Here is a 23876-nt window from a genome sequence, read left to right as displayed (position 1 = left end):
ATCAGACCCATCTATTTCTCTATTGCTCTGTTCTGCTTCACTTGTGAAAATCTTACGGCGGTGAGGTGGTATCCACTTGTACCTGGAGACTAAAACTGGACCAACATAAAGACAAAAAAATACAACTTATATTTAGTCTTCCTGAACAGTGTTAGTATTTCTCAGATGTGCTGGTTTATCATTTAGGTATTGACAAATTGAAAAGGAAGAATACCTATTACTTAGGTATTGGGAAATTGAAAAGTAAGAATGGAAGAAAGAGGGAGAGAAGAGACTGTTGCGTTTCTATAGAGAACAACATGAGGGCCCTTGACTTTAGATTTCAGTGGGGACCTGCAAAAAGGAAAAATGGAAAGGGCATTCTGAAGTCTTAATGTGGGCTGTCTGAAAGTTAGATCCCTGGGTGAAAAAGATTTTATAATATTAGATAAGTTGAGAGAACCAATGTGAATTAAAGCTGACTGGCTTAAAAAAAAAAACCCATCAAAATTAGTAAGGGAATAATGTTATTCATTGCCTTTTTTCGTTGAGTTATGAAAGCTCTTCGAAGATGAAGGTTTTATGAAACTCAAGATCTCTCCAGAGGCCGGGCACGGTGGCTCACGCCTGTAATTCCAGCACTTTGGGAGGCTGAGGTGAGCAGATTGCGAGTCCAGAAGTGAGCAGATTGCTTGAGTCCAGGAGTTCAAGACCAGCCTGGGCAACATGGCAAAACCCCTGTCTCTACTAAAAAAAAAAAAAAAAAAAAAAATTAGCCAGCGTGGTGGCACATAACTGTAGTTCCAGCTACTTGGGAGGCTGAGGTGGGAGGATGGAGGATGGCTTGAGCCTGGGAGGCAGAGGTTGCAGCAAGTTGAGATTACGCCAGTGCACTCCAGCCTTGGTGACAGTGAGACCCCATCGCAAAAAAAAAAAAAAAAAAAAAAATAGATATCTCTAGAGAGGTAAAGAGTATTTGTTTCCTGTGGCATTTTTGGATTTCCCAGAAGTATGTCAGGATGAGTGGAGAATAGTCTGTTCGTATGCTCTAGTTTTAAGTACCTTGAAGTGTTTAGTTAAACCGTGGCCTTGCCTCTTGTGGGTGAGTGTATAGGCGAAGCACTGTGGTAAAATCAAGCCCAGGAATTGCAGATGAGGCTGGTGCTCACAAAACCTTGTATTTGGAAAGGCTGAAAACCCAAAGAAGAAAAACAATCATTTTGGCAGATGTCAAATTTTGTATTGCCAATTTTGACAGTGTCTCTTAATAACACCAGAATGTTTAGGTAAGTATCTCTTGAAGGCTGATCTCAAAGTGATTCTTCCAGACAGACCACCGAGATTGAGAAATGTTAAAGCCTACTTTGAACGTGTCTGGTGCTGATTTCTTATGGCTTTTTAATTTAATTTGTTTACAAATTGAGCACAGTAACAGCATATTATAAACTGAGCTCCAGTCCAGCTCTAATCTGAAACAGTTATAGCCATCGATTCCTCTAGCAGAGAAAGCAGAGGCGGGAGCTGAAGCCTGGCTCGCTGCTGATCACATCTGAGGTATTGGAATATGCCATGAGAAAGTCACAGGTAGAATGAGAAGGTCCTGGTGGCTTGGCCTGGCCAAGTCCAGACAGGCGATTTAGGCTGACCCTGCCAAGAATAGCCCCTGAGAAAATGGCTCTAACACATGGAGGCAAGGATCTGCGGAAGACATTTATCCCATGATGATTTCTCTGTGTCTACCACAGCCGGGAACTTAGTAAGGCTCTTGTCACTTTTAAACCTGTAAGAAGCAGAAACCTGGTTCACACAGTGCCCTAATTGGATGTACTTTTAGGTTTTAATATACAGTGTGCAGCCCAAGAATGAGTGTAACATGATCCTTGCAACAGAAGAAAAGGACACAGAGAGGTCATTTGGTAGGAGGCTCCACTGTGAGATGACCACCAATGATTACTTCTGCCGAAAACCTAGCAGTCACAGCAGTCAGCCGAAATAGGATTTGTGTGTGTCATTTTCCTTTTAAAGGTGCTTCGAAAGTGATGTGATCGGGAGTGTGATGAGGGACATGGTTTATGTTTCCATGACACATATATACCTTAACACATTTTTTCAGACCATTTGACATATTTATATTATTGGCTATTTTTGCCAATTGTGTGGCCTTAGCTATTTACATCCCATTCCCTGAAGATGATTCTAATTCAACAAATCATAACTTGGTAAGTGTCCTTAGAGTTCCTGCTGGTCCTGGTATATGGTTATCATTTGCTTCTATACTTAAACTGGCAGCTGGCCTTCTGGGTGGTTGAAGTTTATAGCCATGCATGTCGTGTTTCTTGGAGCTTTGCAACAGTGGTTTTTTGTTTGTTTGTTTTAACCTGTATTCTCAAATTTATACTGAATGAAAGTATTTAAAGTCATGAATCTTTTATAAATAGATGTGGAATTTTTATGGAAGAGATTTGGAGCAGATTTTAAAATAACTGTTATCTCCACATAAGTTTTTGCTACCATTCTTTTCCTGATAATATTAGCTTTTTTCTTTTCTTTTTTTTTTTTTTTCTTTTTAAATCTAGTGTTCTTGGGAGTGGTGGGTACTTTGGTCAGTTGTTCTGGTAAGTAGAGAATTATCTTAGACTTTGTACATGAACTATTTTTAGAGAAGTAGAATATAACAAAACTAATAAATCTACATAGAGCATAATTTGGAGAATAATACATGATATTATTGAATACATGATATAATATTAAAGTTTCTACTCCACGTCCTATGAAATGCTCTAAGAGAAAATGATTGTATGGTTAAATAAATCAGGATGCTTCCATATACTTTGCTGCCTTCTTAAAGATTTATAGTGCACATTAGCTTAGTAAAAGCTTTGGGAAGTTCTGCAGTTAAAAAACAGGTTTCCTTTTGTTTAACTCAGCTAGTGCCTAAAAGTAATCAGTCATGAATTCTTTAAACTTTTTTTTTTTTTGGCAAAAGACTTTAACATCATGGAACCAGTGGTCCATGGAACTTCCTTTGGGAAAGGTTGATATAGTGTTTTTTAAAAAAGCACTAAAGAGTACTAGACTGGGACTAGGATCTTGTCCCACTCACCTGTCAACTAGCTGTATTTGGGGTCATTTCTCATACCTTTCTGCATTGCTGTGCAGCCACCTGGCAATTAGGAGGATTGGGTAAGAAGATTGCTAGGATTGTTTTTACCTCTGACATTCTGCAATCTTTCTTTGATGATTCAGAAGCCATTTCAGGATTTTTCTGGTGCTGCAGCATCCTTCTTGCAAGGATTGGTTCTTTGCAATCAGAAGCCATGCAGAATGGGAGATGAAGGGGAGCCCATTCTGGATAACAGGAAACTCTATTGTTTTTCTTCTCTTCTCTTAGCTGGTTCCGTTTGTTTTTGGCTTCTCATGTTGAAGCTCTATTTTAGCAGGGCTGGATGTTCCTAACTGAGCGAGCGTTGTAAAGGCAAACACACTAGGCTCTCCCTTGTGTGGGAGAGCTCTGCTGGCTTCTGAAGATAGTGAAATTATGCTCTTGTGAATAAGCCTTAACGATTTATGTACAGGATTTCATGTTACATTTAAAATGTTGTGGCACATTTCAGATGTAATGTGATGTCTATTTGTATGTGGGCTTTAGTAGTTTGATATCTAGAGAATTTTCTAAAAATTTTGGGAATTGATGCTGAAAATACAACTATAAATGAGAGTTGGATAACCACATAAATGCTGGTAGTATATATTTGGACAATGCCAGAGATCATTTGTTTAACTTTGGACATTTTATGTAGCTTTTGATTTCTTTGTAGACATGTGACATTAGACGATTGTTTTAAAGAAAAAGCAGAAGTGGTGGAAAGCCTCTCATCAATGGAGATAGATCATCGTAGTCTAGGCCACAGATGGTGTTAGCCTTGTTACCAAATTTAACGATGTGGATGGTGACCCAGATTGTTACTTTTCGTAGCTCAAGAGAACATGATTAAACAAACTTAGAAAATAAATACCTTTCAGAAAGGCAGATTAATTCAGATCAATGGAATAATTAATGTAGCTGCATGTGTAAGCCAATTAATATTCTGAATTTTTCCCAGGGAAATTCAGGGCACTGATATAAGCACTGTCAGACCATTTGGATTTCTCAGCTAAGAAGTCAGGAAATAAAATACAGGAAATGGATTAATCTTTCCCTTTTGCACCCCCTCTCCAGTGAATCCTTTCTTGACAGTTCTTAAGCTTTGAACTTTCTTTTTTTTGGGGGGGGGGCGGGGATTTGGCAGTGTTTTAATTTGGCAGGCCTTTCTAAAAGCCAACGTATATTCCTTTGACCTCTTCACGTAGTATTCTGAAACTCATGGCATTCAACTTTGTGTCTTGCTTTCACTTGGATGGTCACATGACCAGATGAATTTATACTCTGCTTGACTCTTTAAATACTTCCTTTCCCACTGTGGGAAGGGAAGATCTTTGTGGATTTCCTTCTGACTCTAAGCAAGGTCCCATGCCATGTTGGTCCTCCCATGAGGGAGCTGGTTTTTTTTTTTTTTTTTAATACATTTGACCCAATTTGTACTGGAGTGATTGCTCTATTTTTGGGTTTGGTTTAGAGGCAGTTGAACGAAGCTTATTTTTCATCTGTAGTAAATACCTTTCATTTAATGTGAATGGTAAAATCAAAGGGCAGACGCTGAAATGAGTTGCAAGGCTGCATGTATCTGGAAGCTGCTGGGTTTCTTTGCCTCATAGCTCCATGGGAAAGATGCATGTTGAGCGATAGAGTGAGATTCAGGGCCAGTTTTATGTGTGATGTTTCTGCCTGTTACCAGTTACCTAGTAAAATTATGACTTTTTTTGGGTAAGAAATGTGGCCATCCCCATTGATCCAATGTTCTTTGTTCTGGATAGTATGTAACTCAGCTAGTTTTGGGATTTGGAGACTACCTTGGGGGGCAGAAGTTTTCCCAGGGATAGTTTTTGTTCTTTATTTTTTTAAAAATATAAACACTCTTAAGTTTCTATGCAGCTTTTGTTTATGGACTTGTAGGGACTAGTGGAGGCTGGAGTCATGGAAACAGTGCAACTCAGTTCCCACAGTAATAGCCCTCCTAGTTCAGTCAATAGCAGTATTTCCTCAGTTCCACTTACTGAAAGCAAATACCATTGATTTTATTATTATTATTTTTAGCACAGAGGAGGGGAATGCCTCTGTATCAAGTGTCAGAGTGGGGATGATTACAATATCATACTTCACTGTGAGGAAAAATGCTTTGTTTCCTATCATTCAGTTTCTTATAAGCAAACCGACATGGTTGAACAGTTTTGAGTCTGTGTAATCTGTTCCTGGTACTCTTCCTCCCGATGCTACCTCTTACTTCTCTGGAGTGTGAAACTAACTGCTTGAAATTAAAAATGTCCAGAATGGAGATCTTCATCTGCCAAGTCAGACCTTCCTTGATCTCTACTGATGGCTGCACTCACCTCTAAGCCATCTCTAAACCAGCACTAAGCGCCTGGAGGCGAAGGCCCATGGCCCATGTCTCTCTATCCCCTTATCTAGCAAAGTGCCTGGTGTACCAGGTGCTTTTTATTTGCTTTTTGTTTATTTTATTTTTATTTTTATTTTTTTTGAGGCTCTGTCGCCCAGGCTGGAGTGCAGTGGTGCCATCTCGGCTCACTGCAAGCTCCGCCTCTGGGGTTCATGCCTTTCTCCTGCCTCAGCCTCCTGAGTAGCTGGGACTACAGGCGTGCACCAACACGCCTGGCTAATTTTTTAGTAGAGATGGGGTTTCACCATGTTAGCCAGGATGGTCTTGATCTCCTGACCTCATGATCTGCCCGCCTTGGCCTACCAAAGTGCTGGGATTACAGGCGTGAGCCACCGTGCCCGGCCACCAGGTGCTTTTTAAACCAAACCAAAAGTTTCACTGTCTGTGACCCTTTTCCTGCCTGTCTTCTCATCTTGTTGTTGAGGTTGGGTTTTGAGCCTGTTGACATTTTGCCTCTAAAGGCCTGCGAATTCCACTGTCAAGTGACTTCCGCTACAGAAGTGATCCTGAGGCCTCAGTGGTTACCCATTGCCCAAGGGGGAAAGGCCAGAGTGTGGCCAGGTCCAGCTTGGTCTGGTCCAGCTTTGTTGGGTTTTGTCTCCACTCCTCTCCTTTACAGCCCCATCCATTTGTCCACAAAATTTCCTAAACATGCCTCCTTCCCTTACTTGTCCACCCCCTGGCTTCTCCATTTGAAATATCTCTTCTTTCATACTGCCCCTTCTTTTATTTTTTTGAGACAGGGGTTGCCCAGGCTGGAGTGCAGTGGTGTGATCTTGGCTCACTGCAACCTCTGCCTCTGGGGCTCAAACAATCCTCCTATCTCAACTGCCTGAGTAGCTGGGACTATGGGCACATGCCACTGCACCCGACTGATTTTTGTATTTTTTGTAGAGATTGGGTTTCACCATGTTGCGCAGACTGATATCAAACTCCTGGACTCCAGCAATTTGCCCACCTTGGCCTCCCAAAGTGCTAGGATTACAGGTGTGAGCCACCGTGCCTGGCCTCTACCACCCCTTCTTTACTGTCACTCTCCTTATAGCTGCTCAAGAATAATCTCAGATTATGTTTCTTCCATGAAGCCTTTCCTTACACTGATCCAAACAATCTGAACCTTTTTTGTGGCATTTTGCACATAAAATACCCTGTATTTTTTGTTATTTATATGCACATCTTTTTTTTTTTTTTTTTTTTTTTTTTTTTTTTTTTTGAGACGGAGTCTTGCTCTGTTGCCCAGGCTGGAGTGCAGTGGCACGATCTCAGCTCACTGCAAGCTCTGCCTCCTAGGTTCATGCCATTCTCCTGCCTCAGCCTCCTGAGTAGCTGGGACTACAGGCGCCCGCCACCATGCCCGGCTAATTTTTTTGTATTTTTAGTAGAGACGGGGTTTCACTGTGTTAGCCAGGATGGTCTCGATCTCCTGACCTTGTGATCCGCCCACCTCGGCCTCCCAAAGTGCTGGAATTACAGGCTTGAGCCACCGCACCTGGCCTATATGCACATCTTTATCCTCTTGAGCATCTTCAGAATACAGTTAGTAGTGAAGCATTCTGAATCCCCAACCATGCCTGATGCAGTGGTAGAGTTATACAGTAGATGTTCAGTAAATAAGTACTGCTGATGTGCATCAAACGAATGACTTTCCCAGGAGAAGCACCACCATCATTCCTTCCTCTGAGCCATGTTTCAGATTTTCTTGGGTGGCAGGTCCCTCTGTGGATTTCTTGCAGGTCCTTAGCTGGGAATGAGTGGGAAGGTGTACGTGTTATTCCTGAAAAGCTTAGGGTCTGTGGCCTTTCTTGTGCACCTCTGGTTAAAAGAACCCACAGTGTTGGCTTTCATAGCAGAGCAGTCTAGGAAATTTTGTGCTCTGGTTCCAGGGCTCAGAGTAGCAAGAGTGGTGGGACCTGTCTGAGAAGCAGTGCTGGGCTGTGGATGCTTGTCTGTGGGACCAGATGCCTTACAGTGGCCAGGAATGCTGTGGGACAGTCTACTTTGATTGCTTTCTTTCCTCCATGGCTGAGATCCGAGTATAGTGTTAACTGGGTTTAAAAATCAAGTCCGTCGTATCTGCATGGTCACGTAGTTCGGCATCTCATGGCTTTTGCACCTAGTGGTGTGAACCATAATACCTGAAACACAATTTCATAACCTGGCTCCTTGGGCTTAGCCTATACGGTGGAGGTTAGGTCTGTATATCATCAAGACTGCGTCTTTGCGTGGTTGTCGTTCTGTTGGAATTGAACTTTCTTATTTCTGTAGGCCTAGGTTCTGTCTATTCTTCTCAGACAGCTCGTATGCTGCGCTTCTTCCCTTCAGCCTTCTCTGATCCTTGTCCAGTCCCCGCCTGCCTATATCTGAGTACTTGCTTTCCCTCTGGACACCCCTGTGCCCAGTCCAACTCTCTTGTACAGACACCAGCCCCTTTCCCCCGGTTTATAACTGTTATGGGAAGTGGCATGGAGTGTGATGGTCTGCTCATGGGCTGTGGGGTCTGACAGCCTGACTCTTTGGCTGATTAGCTGAGTGACTTTGGATGGAACTAGAATATGAGTTCCTAGAGGCTGAGACTGCAGTCTGATTTGGGTGTATAGCCTTGTGAACTTAATCCTGTGCCTGGTACACGGGAAGAACATCAGGAAATGCACGTCAAATGAGTGAATAAATAAATGAATGACCATACAAGGGCTCCATGGTATATTCTTGTAGATCATTAGTTAATTATCAACAATTGGCTAATGATTAATGTTTGCCTGAGAGGCTGACTTTTTGTCCATTAGTAATGACATCCCAGGAAACACCTGGCAGAGTTCGTCTTTAATTTCAGGATTATATCTTTCTTTCTTGGCAAATTTAACTATTAAAGAGGAAGAAAGACAAGTACTTGATACTTTTTGAATCTGTAAGTTATAAACCTGTCTTCTGTGTTCAATGTTGTATATTAGACACATTGCAGATGATTCTATTTGGATGGATGTGTGACTGTCACCTTTCACATAAAAATTGGTTGAGCCAGTTATAGTGGTATGTGCCTGTAGTCCCAGCTATGTGGGAGGTTGAGGCAGGAGTCTTAGTTGAGCCCAGGAGTTTGAGACTGTAGGGGAATATGATCGAGCCACTGCACTGTAGCATGGGTGACAGAGCAAGACTCCATCTCAAAAAAAAAAAAAAAAAAAAAAAAAAAAATGTGGTAGAAGGAGAGAGAGCCTTAAAATGACCAGAGTAGATGGATTCGTGTAGTAAAACTTTACCCAAAGCTGGTTTCCTAATGATACAATGTGAAACAGTCTATGTGCTATACAAATAGTTATATCTCTTTTGTTAAGCCTTACGTCATTTCGACAAAGGCATTACTTGATTGAGTATTGACGGCTTTTCCAAAGTAAAACCCAGCTCTTAATTGAGATTTGTGGCTGGGCATGGTAGCTCATGCTTGTAATCCCAGCACTTTGGGAGGCTTAGCAGGGAGGATTGCTGGAGGCCAGGAGTTCAAAACCAGAATGGGCAACATAGTGAGATTCCATGTCTCCCCCCCCAAAAAAAAAATTAGCTGGGTGTGGTGGCGTGCACCTGTGGTCCCAGCTACTCAGGAGGCTGAGGTGGGGGGATTGCTTGTGCCTGGGAGGTCAAGACTGTAGTGAGCTGTGATTATGTTACTGTACTCTAGCCTGGGTGACAGAATGAGACCCTGTCTCAAAAATAAAGGAAAAAAAGAAGAATTTAGGTTTTTTTACTATTAAAATTCCTTAAGAGGAATTCCAATGGGGGTCCTTGCTCATTTGGTTTGTTTTTTTACAATGTGAATATCATTATTTTATAGTCATACCTTATACAATGAACCTCCCCATCTAGACCCTTCACTAGTGAGACTACCTTAGGGTGAGGATATTTGGGTATATTAGAGTATTAGCCAGAACTCTTTGGGTTACAGATTGTGGGAATACAACTCACTCAAATTGGCTTAGCTGAAAAAAAAGTGCGGACGTATGTACAATTTATAAACTCAGTTAACCAAAGAGTCCACTGGGTAGAAATGACATCAGACACAGCTGGAAAGGGGGCTGAAAAGATGTCACCAGCATTCTATCCCTGCCCTGCACCCTCGGTTTTCTGAGCCAGAGTCTGACTGACCTCTAGTAGGTCAGCCTCACGTTGCCTATGTATACATCTTCCTCAGCTCATTTTGAGGAGGGCATGTGGGGACATGCATTTCTTTCTTTTTTTCAGATTTTATTTTATTTTAAGTTCTGGGATATGTGTGCAGGATGTGCAGGTTTGTTACATAGGTAAATGCGTGCCACGGTGGTTTGCCGCACCTATCAACCCATCACCTAGGTATTAAGCCCTGCATGCATTAGCTATTTATCCTGATGCTCTTCCTCCCACATTTCTTTTTTTTGTTTGTTTTTAGCATGTATTTTAGGTTTGGGGGTACATGTGAAGGTTTGTCACATAGGTAAACACATATCGCACAGCTTTGTTGTACATATTATTTCATCACTCAGGTATTAAGCCTAGTACCCAATAGTTATCTTTTCTGTTCCTCTAACTCCTCCCACCACCCCCCAACTCAAGTAGACCCAGTGTCTGTTGTTTCCCTCTGTATGTTCGTAAGTGCTTATCATTTAGCTACCACTTATAAGTGAGAGCAATGCATTTCTTTCTTTATTTCAGCTTAAGTTCGGTATTTTAACAATGATTGCATCAGAAACAGAGACCTCTGTAGCAGATTGGTGGGTAGTTTTCTTTTTTTAACCTTCCTCGTCGGTGTTTGTTTACTTTTTAACTGTCTGACAAATGTGAAAAGTACCCGATACAGGGGGACAGCATGCCCAGCAGTAGAGACACTTGGGTCTTAAATACCAGTGGTGGTGGGGACATGCCCCAACAGACCCCAACAGCTTCTCACCAAAGAAAGTTCCTAAAGGAATGGAAGAGGTTCTAGAATTCTGGAGGTGGGGTGTACAGGGAGGGACCATGTGCACTGTTACTGTTGAGTGGACAGATGTGCAGAAGGGAGGGGTGTCGGCGGTGTCCCTGCCCCAGCAAGGGTAGAGGACCGGTTAGCAGTTGATCCAAGAGTAGATGTTAGCATCCCCACCATGCAGCTACAGGATGTGGTCCCCAAGTCTTGTCTGCTCATGTGATGGAAATAAGGAGAGTGGTGGAGGGGGGGGTCTTCCTTTTTTAATTCAAGTGAGATTGGTATTCTCCTAGCTGGGGTTCCTGTGGGCTGTAAGGGTGTTTGGCTGGGCAGGCAAAGCCGGAAATGGGTGGTATGGAGGAAGAAACAGAATAGCTGAAGATGGGATGAAGGAGGAACTGCCTGAACTGATCAGTCAGCTCCACAGCCCTGTGTGTGTGTGTGTGTGTGTGTGTGTGTGTGTGTGTGTGTGTGTGTTTGAGAGAGTGAGAGAGAGCTCATGCTCATGAGTGTGTGAGTTAGGGGAAAGGTAGAGGTGGGCATTGTTGACACAGACCTTGCAGGGCGAAGCCTTCCTTTGGTGGCTTTGATTAAGCAGGGCCCCAGACACTGCCCGGGCTGGAGAAAATGACTTTGTTCTCCAGAACTTCAAAGCAATTATTTTTGCTAATTTTTTTTCTTCCACCCTGTTAGGTGAGTGGTAGTTTTAGAAATCACAGGACATCTGTTGAAATTATTGAATGAGTGAACGCGAGGTGAGGCTGGAGGGAATCAGGGGCTGACCCGAGGGAGGGCGGGGAGGCAGGTGCAGACTGCTCAGGGAGTGTGGTGGGAGCCCAGTCTTGGCTGGCCCTGTAGGAGCCAAGCCAGGGAAGGCAGGAAGAGGTGGCCTAGGTTAGCTTTGCCTGGGGATTCAAAGGGGCCAGGCGAGAGGCTCATGCTCTTTCTCCTTCCCTTTCCCTGCCGTGCTCGTCTTCTGAGGGCTGACTCTGAATCCTTTTCCTGTGTCCATCGGAGATTCCTGCATAACATAGACTCACAGATACTTTTTTAGAGCTATAAAGGCACGTATTTATAAGAAAGGAAATTGAGGCAGCTTTAGTCAACAAATATTGATTGAGACCTCCTGTGCAGAGCACAGCAGCCCTGTGTTTCTGCCTTCCAGCCCGCTGCTGTGGCTCCCCGTGCCTTGTCATGAAGGAAAACCTACAGTGTGGGGTCAGAGAACAGCTAGATTTGTTTTCATATTTTGCATTCCTACTATAAATCATCACTCAAAATGGACACAAGTAATACATGAATACATTGTTTCAAATAATTAAAACAATACAGATAAAGTAACAAACCCCTTTACCTACCCAACTCCTTCTAATTACAATGATCAGTTCCGTGTGTCCCTTCCGAATTGTTTTTCGCAGCATGTGTGTACATATGTATATATCACCTGTGCATTTTGAAACATAAATACAGTTTATTTTAAATTTCATGCAAGTGGGAACATGCATTCTCTGGCTTCCTTTTTTCCACTCAATAGACCTTACAGATCTTTCCATGTCTGTGTGCAGAAATCTAACAACTTCATGGTTGGTGTAAAATATTCTGTGTTTGAATGTACCACAGTTTGTTTTCTTTGTGATGAACATTTAGGGTAATTCCAGAAGTTTTACTGTTTCAAATCATGCTGCATTGAATATCCTTTTGTATGCTTCTTTGTGCATGCAAGAAAACGTTTGTCTGGGATGACAACTCAGAAGTAAACTCTTCGGGTTGGAGGGTATGTGCGTTTTTAATATCCATGTTTATTGCCACATCATTCTTCACTAAGCCTGTACTCTTTTACCTCACACCACATCTCACTGCCTCAGCAGTCATTGCACTCTGCAGAGTGAACTCATGTGTTCTGTATCTTAGGCTGTACAAAAGGAAGTCTTGGGGGTTGGGTCTGGCCTCTCTCTGGGATGTTAGTAGCATCTGGAGCATCTGGTTAGAGTAGAAAGTCCACAAACCTGAGCCCTAGATTTTTGGAATCTAGTTTGCACCAGTGACCAGATAAGAGGCACCAAAACTTATTCTTTTCTCCCTTGCTTTCAGTGCCAGGTGCTTAGATACTATTGTTTCTTTTGAGTGAAATATTCATTCCAGGTAGCTAATAGGTAAATAAGTTCGTAATACAAAAACTGAGTCTTATTTTGGAAGATTTGCTTGCCACAGACTGGTTTCATGACAAATACTGCCTTTATGTCCCTGTTGGTTGGGGAAGAATATCCAGTCCGGTATGTCTCTGATGTCCCGTGTTCTTATTATCTGTTTTATTTTCACACACAGTAAAATCTCGCTATTATTATGGTGTTTAGGGTTTGTGCCCTTCTTATTTCTGAAATCTCTGAGGTGGTTTAGAAAACAGAATTTGATGAAAAGTGGGACAATTGGGAATGGAAGCAAAGTCTACTTGCCAGGGTGCTCGAGGGGAACTGATTGCTGACACCTGGACATGGAATTGGCCTCAAGGTTTCCCAGCAGCGGCGGCAAAAAAGAGTACATCCTGATGCACAGGGTTTTTATCCTTTCGACAAAGGGAAGCAGCCATGCTCATTCACAACAGCACTTTCTAGGAAGCACATCCAAGGAGGAATCTCCAGCGCAGGTGCTTGTGTAAGGTACATTGTTGGGGCACAATGAGCCATGTCTTCGCCGTGCTTTTGTCGGGGTCAGAAATGCCGCACAAGCAGATGGTCCCTGCAGTCATGTTTTTCAAGGGTCAGGGCACGACATTAAACTGTGGTATAATGAAAATAGAAGCACTTCTCATTTCTATAAAAACGTTGCTTTTTGATTCTATAAATTAGTATAGGATGAAAGCTGGGAAGATGAAAAAAGAGTAGTTTAACATAGCCATTATTTAATCATTCATAAAGTCCTTTTTAAAGCATTTATTACGTGTAAAATATAGTCCCATTAGACACATTCCCTCTTTGTGCTAACTTGGTTTAACTCAAAATACAAAGGGATACAGGAATTTATGCAAAGAACATCCTCCCCTGCCCCCGTAAAACCATCTTTGAATATATGTGGTTTTATTATTTTACTCTAATGTAATTTAAATAAATGACCAATATTTTTAAAAAAAGAAATCCTTGAATATGCTTCAGTAAATACATAACAACAGGGTATAATGAAACACTGTTTATATTTAAATGACTGCTTTGAAACGGTGTGAAAGCAGCTTAAATGGGTAAAATGCTGCCCTTTTATGTCAGTAATTAGCCCCTTGGTCCTTTTTTCACGATAATGCAAAATTGTACTTCTCTGTGGGCTTACACAAATTCTGAATTATTGAAATATAAATTAATGGTGAATCTTTCTAAAGCTCTTTTCAGAATTTTTATCGATGGGAGTGAAATTAAAACATCCAAAATTCTAAATTAGAATATGGCAAAGTGGAGACAGCCAGCTAGAATTTGGTAAAAGACAAGTGTTTAATAAATCTTTTCCTAGACATCCATGGGTTGGTACTAGTGTGGTGGGGTAGAGAAAGCTTTGGCGTGTTTTAGGTTGGCCAAATGAATCAGCTACTTGATGTTATTAAGGCCAGGTGGGACAGTAGTAGGTTAGATGGCCTGGTTTTGATCGACCCTGAATGAGGAATCACAGACACGATGAGGTTGGGATTGGAGAGGACATCAGAAACCTCCATATGGGTCTGTTCCTTTTTCAGACCCGCCAGCATGACCTGCCCTGGGTTACACAGTGAGAGACGAACCGCATGGGGATGTAGGGCAGAGCATCTGTCTCCCAATCTGTTTTCTTCCTGCCCACGTCAGTTACAACTATGACTCCAGGTTGAAGTTGGGCATCTCCTATCTGACCAAGGGACAGGATCTAATAACAGCAGGGGCAGTGATGACAAAAGATTGTCTCTTTAAAGCAAGCTGGGCATTGAGTCAAGTTTTCATTATCTCTTCAATTATTTTCTTTGTGTAGTATTAGGTTGGTGCAAACGTAATCACGGTTTTTGCCATAATACATCTTCCAAAAGATAGTTTCCATCACCTCTCCCTCCCTTGCTTAATTTCATAAAATACTTTATTGCTTTCTTCATACATACCAACCTGCAGAAATCATTTGACCATAGATTGTCACATTTATTTTATGGAAATAGCCAGGGCACAGGCCAGCAGATGTAGTAGGGCAGGAGAGAATCAGCAGAGCTGGCTAACAAATGCAGTGGGTCTTTCCTCAGTTCTCTTGCTTTTGTGTGGTTAGCTTGCCCTGTCTTTCTGACCATAACTGGAGGCACAGTGGTTATTGCCTTTGCTACTAGCTGACATTGGCTGACATTGCTGAGCTAGGTGGGCTTTCTGTATAGGGTCCTGTGCTGAATAACAGTGTTTCAGTTCATCAGCCAAGATCAAAGTCGGTGGTCCCATAAGATTATAATGGAGCTAAAAAATTCTTATTGCCTAGTGACATCGTAGCCATTGTGCCTTTGTAACATTGTAGCACAATTACTTTATTTTAAAAATAAATTTGGTAGCCAGGTGTGCCTCACACCTGTAATCCTAGCACTTTGGGAGGACGAGGTGGGCGGATTGCTTGAGCTCAGGAGTTCGAAACCAGCTGGTGAAACCTCGTCTCTACCAAAAATACAAAAAAATTAGCTGGGTGTGGTGGCACATGCCTGTGATGGCAGCTACTCAGGAGGCTGAGGTGGGAGAATTGCTTGAGCCTGGGTGATGGAGATTGCAGTAAGCCGAGATTGTGCCACTTTATTCCATCCTAGGTGACTGAGACCCCGTCTCAAAAAATAAAAATAAATAAATTCAATGTAGTCTGAGTGTACGGTATTTATAAATTGTATGGTAGTGTAGGCTTTCACATTCACTCATCGCTACTGACTCACTCAGAGCAACTTCCAGTCCTGCAAGCTCCATTCATGGTGAGTGCCCTCTACAGGTGTACTGTATTTTGGCTTTTATACAGTATTTTTACTGTACCTTTTGTATATTTAGATACAACTGGTGTTATAATTGCCTATAGTATTCAGCACAGTCACATGCTGTACAGGTTTGTGGCTTAGCAGCAACAGGCGATCCCATATAACCTAGGTATGTAGTAGGCGGTACCATCTAGGTCTGTGTAAGTACACTCCGTGTTCACACAATGATGAAATTGCCTAACAATGCACTTTTCAGGACCCTGTTGTTTATCCCTGTTGTTAAGCTATGCATGACTGTAATCTCCTCTAATTCCCATTTAATCTTTACCATAAACTCACAAGGGAGATACTGTTAAAAATCCTCATTTTACAGGTGAGGAAACAAGGCTAGAAATGGTTATATTGCTTGCATGAGGCCGTGCTCCTGGTAATTGGCAGGGCCAGGATTCACACCTGGACTTCTGACTCAAGCGCCCACGCTCAAGTACTAGGCCGTGAAAGGGAGTCCAGGCTCACAGGCTGATGATGCCTAAACACCAAGCGGAGGAGGGTATGACCAAAGGGCAGAGCTAGAGAGGAGACCGTGGGGCAGCTGACGGCAGAACCTTTTGGGGGCGTGGGGGTGGGAGTCTCTCTGGCCAGGCTTCACATTCATGCTTTTGATTAGTGATTGGAACCAAGGTCTGGGGACTGGCATAGAAACTTTCCAGGTTAGGATTCAGTCCCAGCTTTGCCTTTCAGTGGCTCTGTGACTGGGTCAAGCCCTTTCTGCATCTGCTCTTTTTCTGTGGAAGAGGAAATAAAATGGCTAAAGGTGTTATCACAGGCCCTGGCTCCTAGAAAGCACTGTGCTGTGAGCCAGAGGTTTAACATGGGCTGCAGCCTCACAGCAGTCCTGTGAGGTAGGTGTCGTTAGCCTTAGCTGTAGATGAAGAAACTGAGGCTTGGGAAGACCAGCCGGCTTGCTCTGGGGCACCTGGTGAAGGGCTGGCTGGATGGAGGATTGGATAGTGATGGGTCCCTCCTGCCGTACTAGAAGAGCTTCCTGGACAGTTTGCTTGGATTGGAGTTTAATTTCCAAAGCCATTTTTTTAGGTGTTTTTACCAGACTGAGCTAGTGCATCTGTCCCACCGAATAGCCTAAGACTGTAGTGGTCATAGAGGGTTTTAGGGCGGATCTGGTGAAGAAATGAACTGAAAATGAGCCTGCTGGCCATAGGAGGGCCTAGACCTGGACCATACCCCATCGTCATTTAGACAATAAAGGGTGGTTAATTCCCTTGGAACACCAAGGACAGAGAGGGGGCTAGTTTAATGGTCAGGATCTGATTCTGCTGCAGCTAGAAGACTGAAGCCTGCCTCTACATGGTGATCCGGGGTAAAAAAGTTCAAAGCTCAGCACACTACCCACAAGGCTTGGTGGTTTCTTTACGTGTGACTTTCTCAGCCGACTTGAAAGCCACCAGCTCTGTCTTGTTCTCTGCTTGGCCCAGGTGGGAGCCCCTGATTGTCTCTTGACTTGAATGTTGCTCGGAAGAGGAAATGAAGCAGGAGCTAAGGAGCACAACGATGTCAGGGGGATTCCAGCCTGATAGGTGTGCAGTTCCTAGATTTGGAGTCATGATAACAATCACTAACACCTTCGTGGTCAGGGACGGCCTATATGGCACTTCATCATAGGGTCTGATTTTTATCCTCACAGCAGCCTTGTAAACATTGCTGATATTTTACACACCAGGCAGCCAAGGTGTGGGGCTGTTGAATGACTTGCCCAAGAGCAAACAGCAAGTAAGCAGCAGAATTAGGATGTGGACCTGTCCTGCCCTTTCTGCCACACTATGTTCCTCGTGTCATGGAGTCCTCCCTGCAGGTCACTCGGGTGAGAGACCAAGGCTCACAGATGGGAGCTGGCTTGCCAGAGCTAGGGCTCCTCAGGACCCAGGTGATGGGCTTGCTTCTCTGACATGTGGTCCCTTACCTCTGTTTTCTCACCTGTAAGATGGGGATCATAGCATTATTAATAGCCATGTTGTTGAGAGGATTAAAGGCGATTTTGCAAGGGAACCCTCTGTGAACAACAGATGCTGGCCCTTTAATTTCCTTGTGCATCTAGTCCCACTTAGGTGTTTAGGCTCTGCCCTGCTCTGGCTCCCTCTCTCTTCAGCCTTCCATCCTATCAGGAGAGTGGAGACTCTGGAGGAAGACAGATCTTGGTTTGGATTCTAGGTTTGATGCTGACTGACTGGGTTTGGGACTGAACAAATGATCTCACCTCCCTTGGTCTGGCTTCCTCATCTGTAAAACAGAGATAATAATTCTCATCTCACTTTTCATGTGGGATCTTTGTGAGGAGTCAATACAAATAATGTGCGAGGGATCTCTCATTTACCAGAAGGCATTAGTTAACTGGTCAAGAATAGTTCCAGAGAGTCTTACCTCCCAGTGAAGTTTCAGGTTTGGCAGTATCTGAGCACTGGGGGAATCTTTTCTATACCCCCCTTGAAGTGCTGTAGGGTTTTGAGAATCAGTCACACGGCACACCTGTTAAATCCCTGTGTTCTTCCATGATTGCTGCCTTTCTTTGCCTTATGATTTTTTCCCTTATTGTGGCCTAGTCCACGGAGGTTGGAAAGAGGAGTGTGCCCCTTCCCTTCCCTTTCCTCAGCAAGGGGCTAGTTTCTACTCATAGCTCAGGGCTCACCCACAGCATAGCGCTGCGTGGAAGCCTGGTGGGGACACTGGGTGAGTGGTGCTGCAGCAGAAAGGCCTCCTGCCGAGATGCTGAGGTCAGCATTTTCAGCAGCAGGGAGCCCTGTGACTGAAAGCAGAAAGACCAAGTACGGTGTGAGGACTCTGGGGTTGGTGTTTATGGCCACATTGATGGCTTAATGGAAGTGTGTTCCCCTCTGTGCAATGAACTAGTAGGGCCTGTGTCTTGGGGCCTGCACCTTTTGATTGCAGGCACCAGGCCCAGCATTTTTTCTGTGTTGCCTGTCTGGATGACAAGCCATACGGTAGTTACTAGCATCCCCATTTTGCAGGTGAGGCAGATGAAGCTAGGAGGCGTTAACTAAATGACTCTTTGCTGAGGGAATAAACCCATAAGATGACAAATGAGGTCTGTAGTCACTTTCTTCACTGTTGCAGTGCTGTGCCCAGCACTGAGTGTGAGGGATGTCATGGAGAGAATGCTGAATTTGGAGTCAATTGGCCTGGCTTTGAGTCCCTGCTCTGTAACTTTACTTCGTTGTGACCCTCACTTTCTTCATTGGTCATAAAGCAGGAGGTAAAAATTTAAATGAGATCTGTGTGAAAGCATTTTATAATCTACGAAGCTATATACACATGGGCGGCATCATCCTTATGGCTGTCTGTTGAGAGAGGGCCTCGAGGAGAGGACTTGGCCTCATCTTGCCTTCTAATCCCTCACTGCAAGGCCCTGAATCCCAATTCCACTCCATCTCTCCATGATGCCAGTGCCACATCTGGGACCTACACAGAAGAGTCATACCCGCCAGCACAGCTATGGTGATTGTGCTTGGGAAGAGGTTGAAGTTGCAGAAAGGGGGTGGTAGAGAGGGATTGAAAGAGCCAACCAGGCCAGAGCTTGACAGGACCCTCCCTCCTTCCCTACTCTTCAGACAGGAGCTGCATGACCATTTTCTTTTTGTTTCTTTCTTTTTTTTGAGACAGAGTCTCACTCTGTCACCCATGCTGGAGTGCAGTGGCAGTATCTTGGCTCACTGCAACCTCTTCTGCCTCAGCCTCCCGAGTAGCTGGGGCTACAGGCGTGCGCCACCATGCCCGGCTAATTTTTGTATTTTTAGTAGCGATGGGGTTTCACCATATTGGCCAGGCTGGTCTCGAACTCCTGACCTTGTGATCCACCCACCTCAGCCTCCCAAAGTGCTGGGATTACAGGCATGAGCCACCGTGCCTGGCCATGCATCATGATTTTCAAAGGCCAGCTTCCTGACTGTTCCTTGAACTCCTTGAGATAGGTAGAGTTTGCTGTGCTTGTGAAATGCAAACTGCAAATGATTCTTGCCTCATAATGGATAGGCCTGTAACCCAGCCAGCCCTCTAGGCAAGCAAATGTTATTTCCTAGTTTTAAATGTGAGCTTAATGTGTGAGTTAATTTCACATTTTCATCCTCTTCCTAAATCTGTCTTTGTTTTGTCTGATGAATAACTGAAGTAATGGATTTGGTCACACCACTAGCTGGGTAGCCACCTGAGGCCGGAGTTCTGATATGTGGGTCTTGCCTGCTTTCTCTGCACTGTGGCTTTGCACGTTGGGTGCTGAAGCTGGGGAGCTGGAATCAGCTGGTGTGTTCTCTGTAGAACTGAGAGGACTAGCACCCTGGGGTGGAAGCAGCCCTGCCATCTGAACCACAGACTTGCTTGTGTTTGATCTTATGCTGTTTTCTTACTATTTCTAATAAGAATGTGAACTCCTTGTGGGCAGGGACCCGGTGTCCCGTTTCTCTTAAATCCTCTACAGCTGCTGGCATGGGATGTTTGGTAAATAATAGACCATTTAATGAAGCATCACTCTGTCTGTACCAGGCACCCTGAGGTTGCTTTGATTGCTTTGCCTGTTTTCCTAATAGGTGTCCGGTGGTCTCTCTTTCCAATGCAGGAACAGAGTGCTGGAGGTAGAGACTGTGACTGCTTAATGAAGATATTAGAACTCGCACAAGCCACACATAGGGCTCCCATCAAAGTAGTAGTTAACTATGGCTGCACCCTCTTCCCAAAGATGTTGCAACACTTGTCTTCAGAGCCAGTTTCTGCTTTTTATTTTCCTTTGCTTCTGGCTAAAAATGGGATCCTGTTGCCACTGACCTTACTCCCCAGTCTTTTCTTGAAAAAACTCTTGAGTATTTGTAAGGAAATCAAATCTATCTTCAAATAACCAAGTTTTCTTATCTTTGAGATTCTTGAGTGCAATGTGTCATGGGCTCTGAAGAAGGTCTTACGTTGACATTTTTGAAAACACTCTGAGGAATGGCAATATTATCAGAATTACGTGTCCAGCTTCCCAAGCTTACTACTTTGAAGGAACACATATTTACACAATTCTGATGTGTTTATTAAACAAACAGCTTTACCACTTTGCAGTCACGCTTCTCTAAGTCTGCAGTCTCGTCTGGCCTGAGTTTCTCCTTGTGCCAAGAATTCCTTCACCTTTTCTCTTTAGCCTTTGGCCCCAGGAAAATGGGAAAGTAAGATGTTTTAGTCCTGGCCAATGCCTGATTTTTAAAAGCCTTCCTCACTCCCTGGCAAGGCACATTTTCCTGTTACCTCAGAGTAAAGAGACTCGGTTCTGGGGTTCTGCATAGTGATGCTACATGCCTGACCCTTGCTAGGGTTTGAGGGTCCTTGGGAACTGACGCAATCGTAGAAGTCACAGCTGTCATTCAGGTTATTTACAGTAGTAGAATTACTTCACTTGCCAGCGGGCGTCTTGAGCTTGACTCAGAAGAATATGTAAGTTTCTGCTTTTTTTTTCTTGCCTGTTTCAAAAATGCATTTTTGATACCAGGAAAGTTAGACAATTTAATCTTATCTGTAGCAGAGGGAGCTTCATTCTTGCTGTGTGAAGCTGTGCGAGACGACAAAGACTGTTGTAGAAAGAGGCCTCTTGCTTATAATTGAAGCATCTTTGACCTGAGTCAGTGTTCTGCAGCCAGGATCAGATAATCAACACTGGCCACTGGCACCTGGCATTGGGACCTGGGGGCAAAGAATAACAGAATTAATTGGTTTCCAGTAAGTAGTAGGGATCATGGCATGTTCATACTTTTTAAAAGAAGCCTTATTGAGATTGAGATATAATTCACACACCCTATACTTAACTAATTTAAATCATACAATTCAGTGTTTTTTACTATATTCACTGTTAAGCAACCATCATCAAAATCAACTTCAGAACATTTTCATCACCCAAAGAAACCCCATACCTATTAGCCGTCACCCCATTTTCCATTCAATTCCCCCTCCCCAGCCCCAGCCCTAGGCAACTGCTAATCTGCTTTCTGTCTGTGGATTTACCTATTCTGAATATTTCATATAAATGGGATCATACAATATGTGGCCTTTTTGCCTGGCTTAGCATAATGTTTTCAAGGTTGATTCATACTATAGTGTGTATCACTACTTCATTCCTTTTTATGGTAGAATAATCTTCCATTATAGGGACATACCACATTTATTTATCTCTTCATCAGCTGATGAACATTTGAGTGTTTTCCCCTTTTTGGCTATTATGAATAATGTTGCTGTGAACATTCATGTGCAAGTGTTTTGTGAACTTAAGTTTTCAGTTCTCTTGGCTATATTCCTGGGAGTGGAATTGCTAGGTCATATGGTACCTTTCACATTTTGAGGGACTGCCAAGCTGTTTGCCAAAGCAGCTGCACCATTTTGCATTACCACCAGCAACATGTGGAGGTTCCAATTTCTGTATGTCTTTGCTAACACTTGTTATTGTCTCTTTTTAATTATAGCCATCATAGTGCATATGAAGTGGTATCTCATTGTAGTTTTGATTTGCGTTTCCCTGATGACTAATAATAGTGAGCATCTTTTCATGTGCTTGTTAGCCATTTGTATCAAATCCTTTGCTCATTTTTAAATTGAACTTTTAAAATTATTGGTTTGTGTCAGGGCATGGTGGCTTATGCCTGTAATCCGGGCACTTTGGGAGGCCAAGGTGGGTCAGTCACCTGAGGCCAGGAGTTCGAGACCAGCCTGGCCAGCATGGTGAAACCCTGTCTCTACTAAAAATACAAAAAATAGCCAGACATAGTCGCAGGCACCTGTAGTCCCAGCTACTTGGGAGGCTGAGGCCGGAGAATCACTTGAACCCGGGAGGTGGAGGTTGCAGTGAGCCTAGATCACGCCACTGCACTCCAGCCTGGGCAACAGAGTGAGACTCAATCTCAAAAAAAAAAAAAAAAATCATTGGTTTATAAGACTTCTTTATATATTCTGTGTACCAGTTCCTTTTTGGATTTATGATTTGCAAACATTTTCTTTCTTTCTTTCTTTCTTTTCTTTCTCTTTTCCTTTTCTCCTGTCCTTTCCTCCCTCCCTTTCTCTTTTTTCTTTTCTTTTTCTTTCTTTCTTCTTTTTTTCTTTCTTTCCTTTTTTCCTCTCTCTCTCTCTCTTTCTCTCTCTCTCTTTCCCTCTTTCCCTATTTCTTTCTCTTTTCTTCAGGCTTTTGCCCTGCTGGCCATACTGGAGTACAGTGGTATGATCATAGCTCACTGCAACTTTGAACTCCTGGGCTCAAGCAATCCTTCTGCCTCAGCTTCCTGAGTAGCTAGGATTACAGGTGTGTGCCACCCAACCTATGCTAATTTTTAAAAATTTTTGTAGAGATGGGGGTCATGCTACGTTGCCCAAACTGGTCTTGAAATCCTGGCCTCAAGCGATTCCCTGCCGCAGCTTCCTAAAGCATTGGCGTTCCAGGCATGAGCTACTCACTGCTGGCCTGCTCAATTTCTTGATGGTATCCTTCAAGCACAAAATTTTTACTTTTGATGACGTGTAATATACATTGTTAGAAGGCCATAGCTGGATTGAGTCTTCAAGGTTGCCTGTTCCAACTCCCTTGTCGGAGTGATGGGAGGCACTGTGATCAGAGAAGAGGGGCCTTGCTGAGGGTCACAGACCCACAAAACCAGGACTGGAGTATAAGTCTCTGGACTTTCACCTTGGGACATTCTCAGTTTCTACCCCACTGTCTCTGAGGGTCGAAAGGTTTGGGTATATATGTAGGGAAAGATAATTGGTAGGCTCTGAAGCATACAGATGTCACACTCAGCTCTGCTTATAAGTGAGAACTGTGGTACCTTCCCTTGGTTCATTTGTTTTTCAATAAGGAAGAGTCATTTTAGAAATTTGGTCCTTTCTTCCAGAAGGTACAGTATATAGCCTGGAGCCACACTGTCCAAAATGGTAGTCACTGGCCACATGTCATTATAAGAACTTAAACTAATTAAAATTAAATGAAATTTAAGATTCTCAGTCATAAAGCTATATTTTGGCTAAGCATTGTGACTTATGCCCATAATCCCAGCATTTTGAGAGGCTAAGGCAGGATTGCTTGAGGCCATGAGTTGGAGAACAGCCTGGAAAACATAGTGAGACCCCATCTCTACCAAAAAAAAAAAAAAAAAAAAGAAATTAGCCAGGCATGGTGGTGTGCGCTTGTAGTCCTAGCTAGCTACCCAAGAGGCTGAGGTGGGAGGATCACTTCAGCCCAGGAGTTCAAAGTTGCAGTGATTTGTGATCATGCCACTGCACTCTAGCCTGAGTGACAGAGCGAGAAGCTGGGGGGAAAAAAAGCCACATTTCTATTGTTCCTTATTTATATATGGCCACCGTATTAGAAGACATATGGGTTGTTTCCATGATTGCAGCCAGTCCTGTTGGGCAGCACTGGCTGTACCCACTGGCATTCTGTCCA

At 43.4% G+C, this 23876-nt stretch overlaps 1 protein-coding gene across 5 annotated transcripts in view; it reads left to right on the top strand.

Annotated features, from left to right (window-relative positions):
* The window catches only part of CACNA1D (calcium voltage-gated channel subunit alpha1 D), a 335843-nt gene that overhangs the window by 4914 nt on the left and 307053 nt on the right, over positions 1-23876 (top strand). For all 5 annotated transcript variants that reach the window (XM_024244717.3, XM_054552053.2, XM_054552054.2 and 2 more), the window contains exon 3: positions 2093-2198. In XM_024244717.3, coding sequence (XP_024100485.1) covers positions 2093-2198 — 106 coding nt within the window. The remainder of the gene's footprint in view (positions 1-2092; positions 2199-23876) is intronic.

Source organism: Pongo abelii, chromosome 2 (genome assembly GCF_028885655.2).
Source record: "Pongo abelii isolate AG06213 chromosome 2, NHGRI_mPonAbe1-v2.0_pri, whole genome shotgun sequence".
Classification (NCBI taxonomy): domain Eukaryota; kingdom Metazoa; phylum Chordata; class Mammalia; order Primates; family Hominidae; genus Pongo; species Pongo abelii.
The sequence above is the reverse complement of the archived record's forward strand: the minus strand, read 5'-3'. Positions and strand labels throughout refer to the sequence as shown.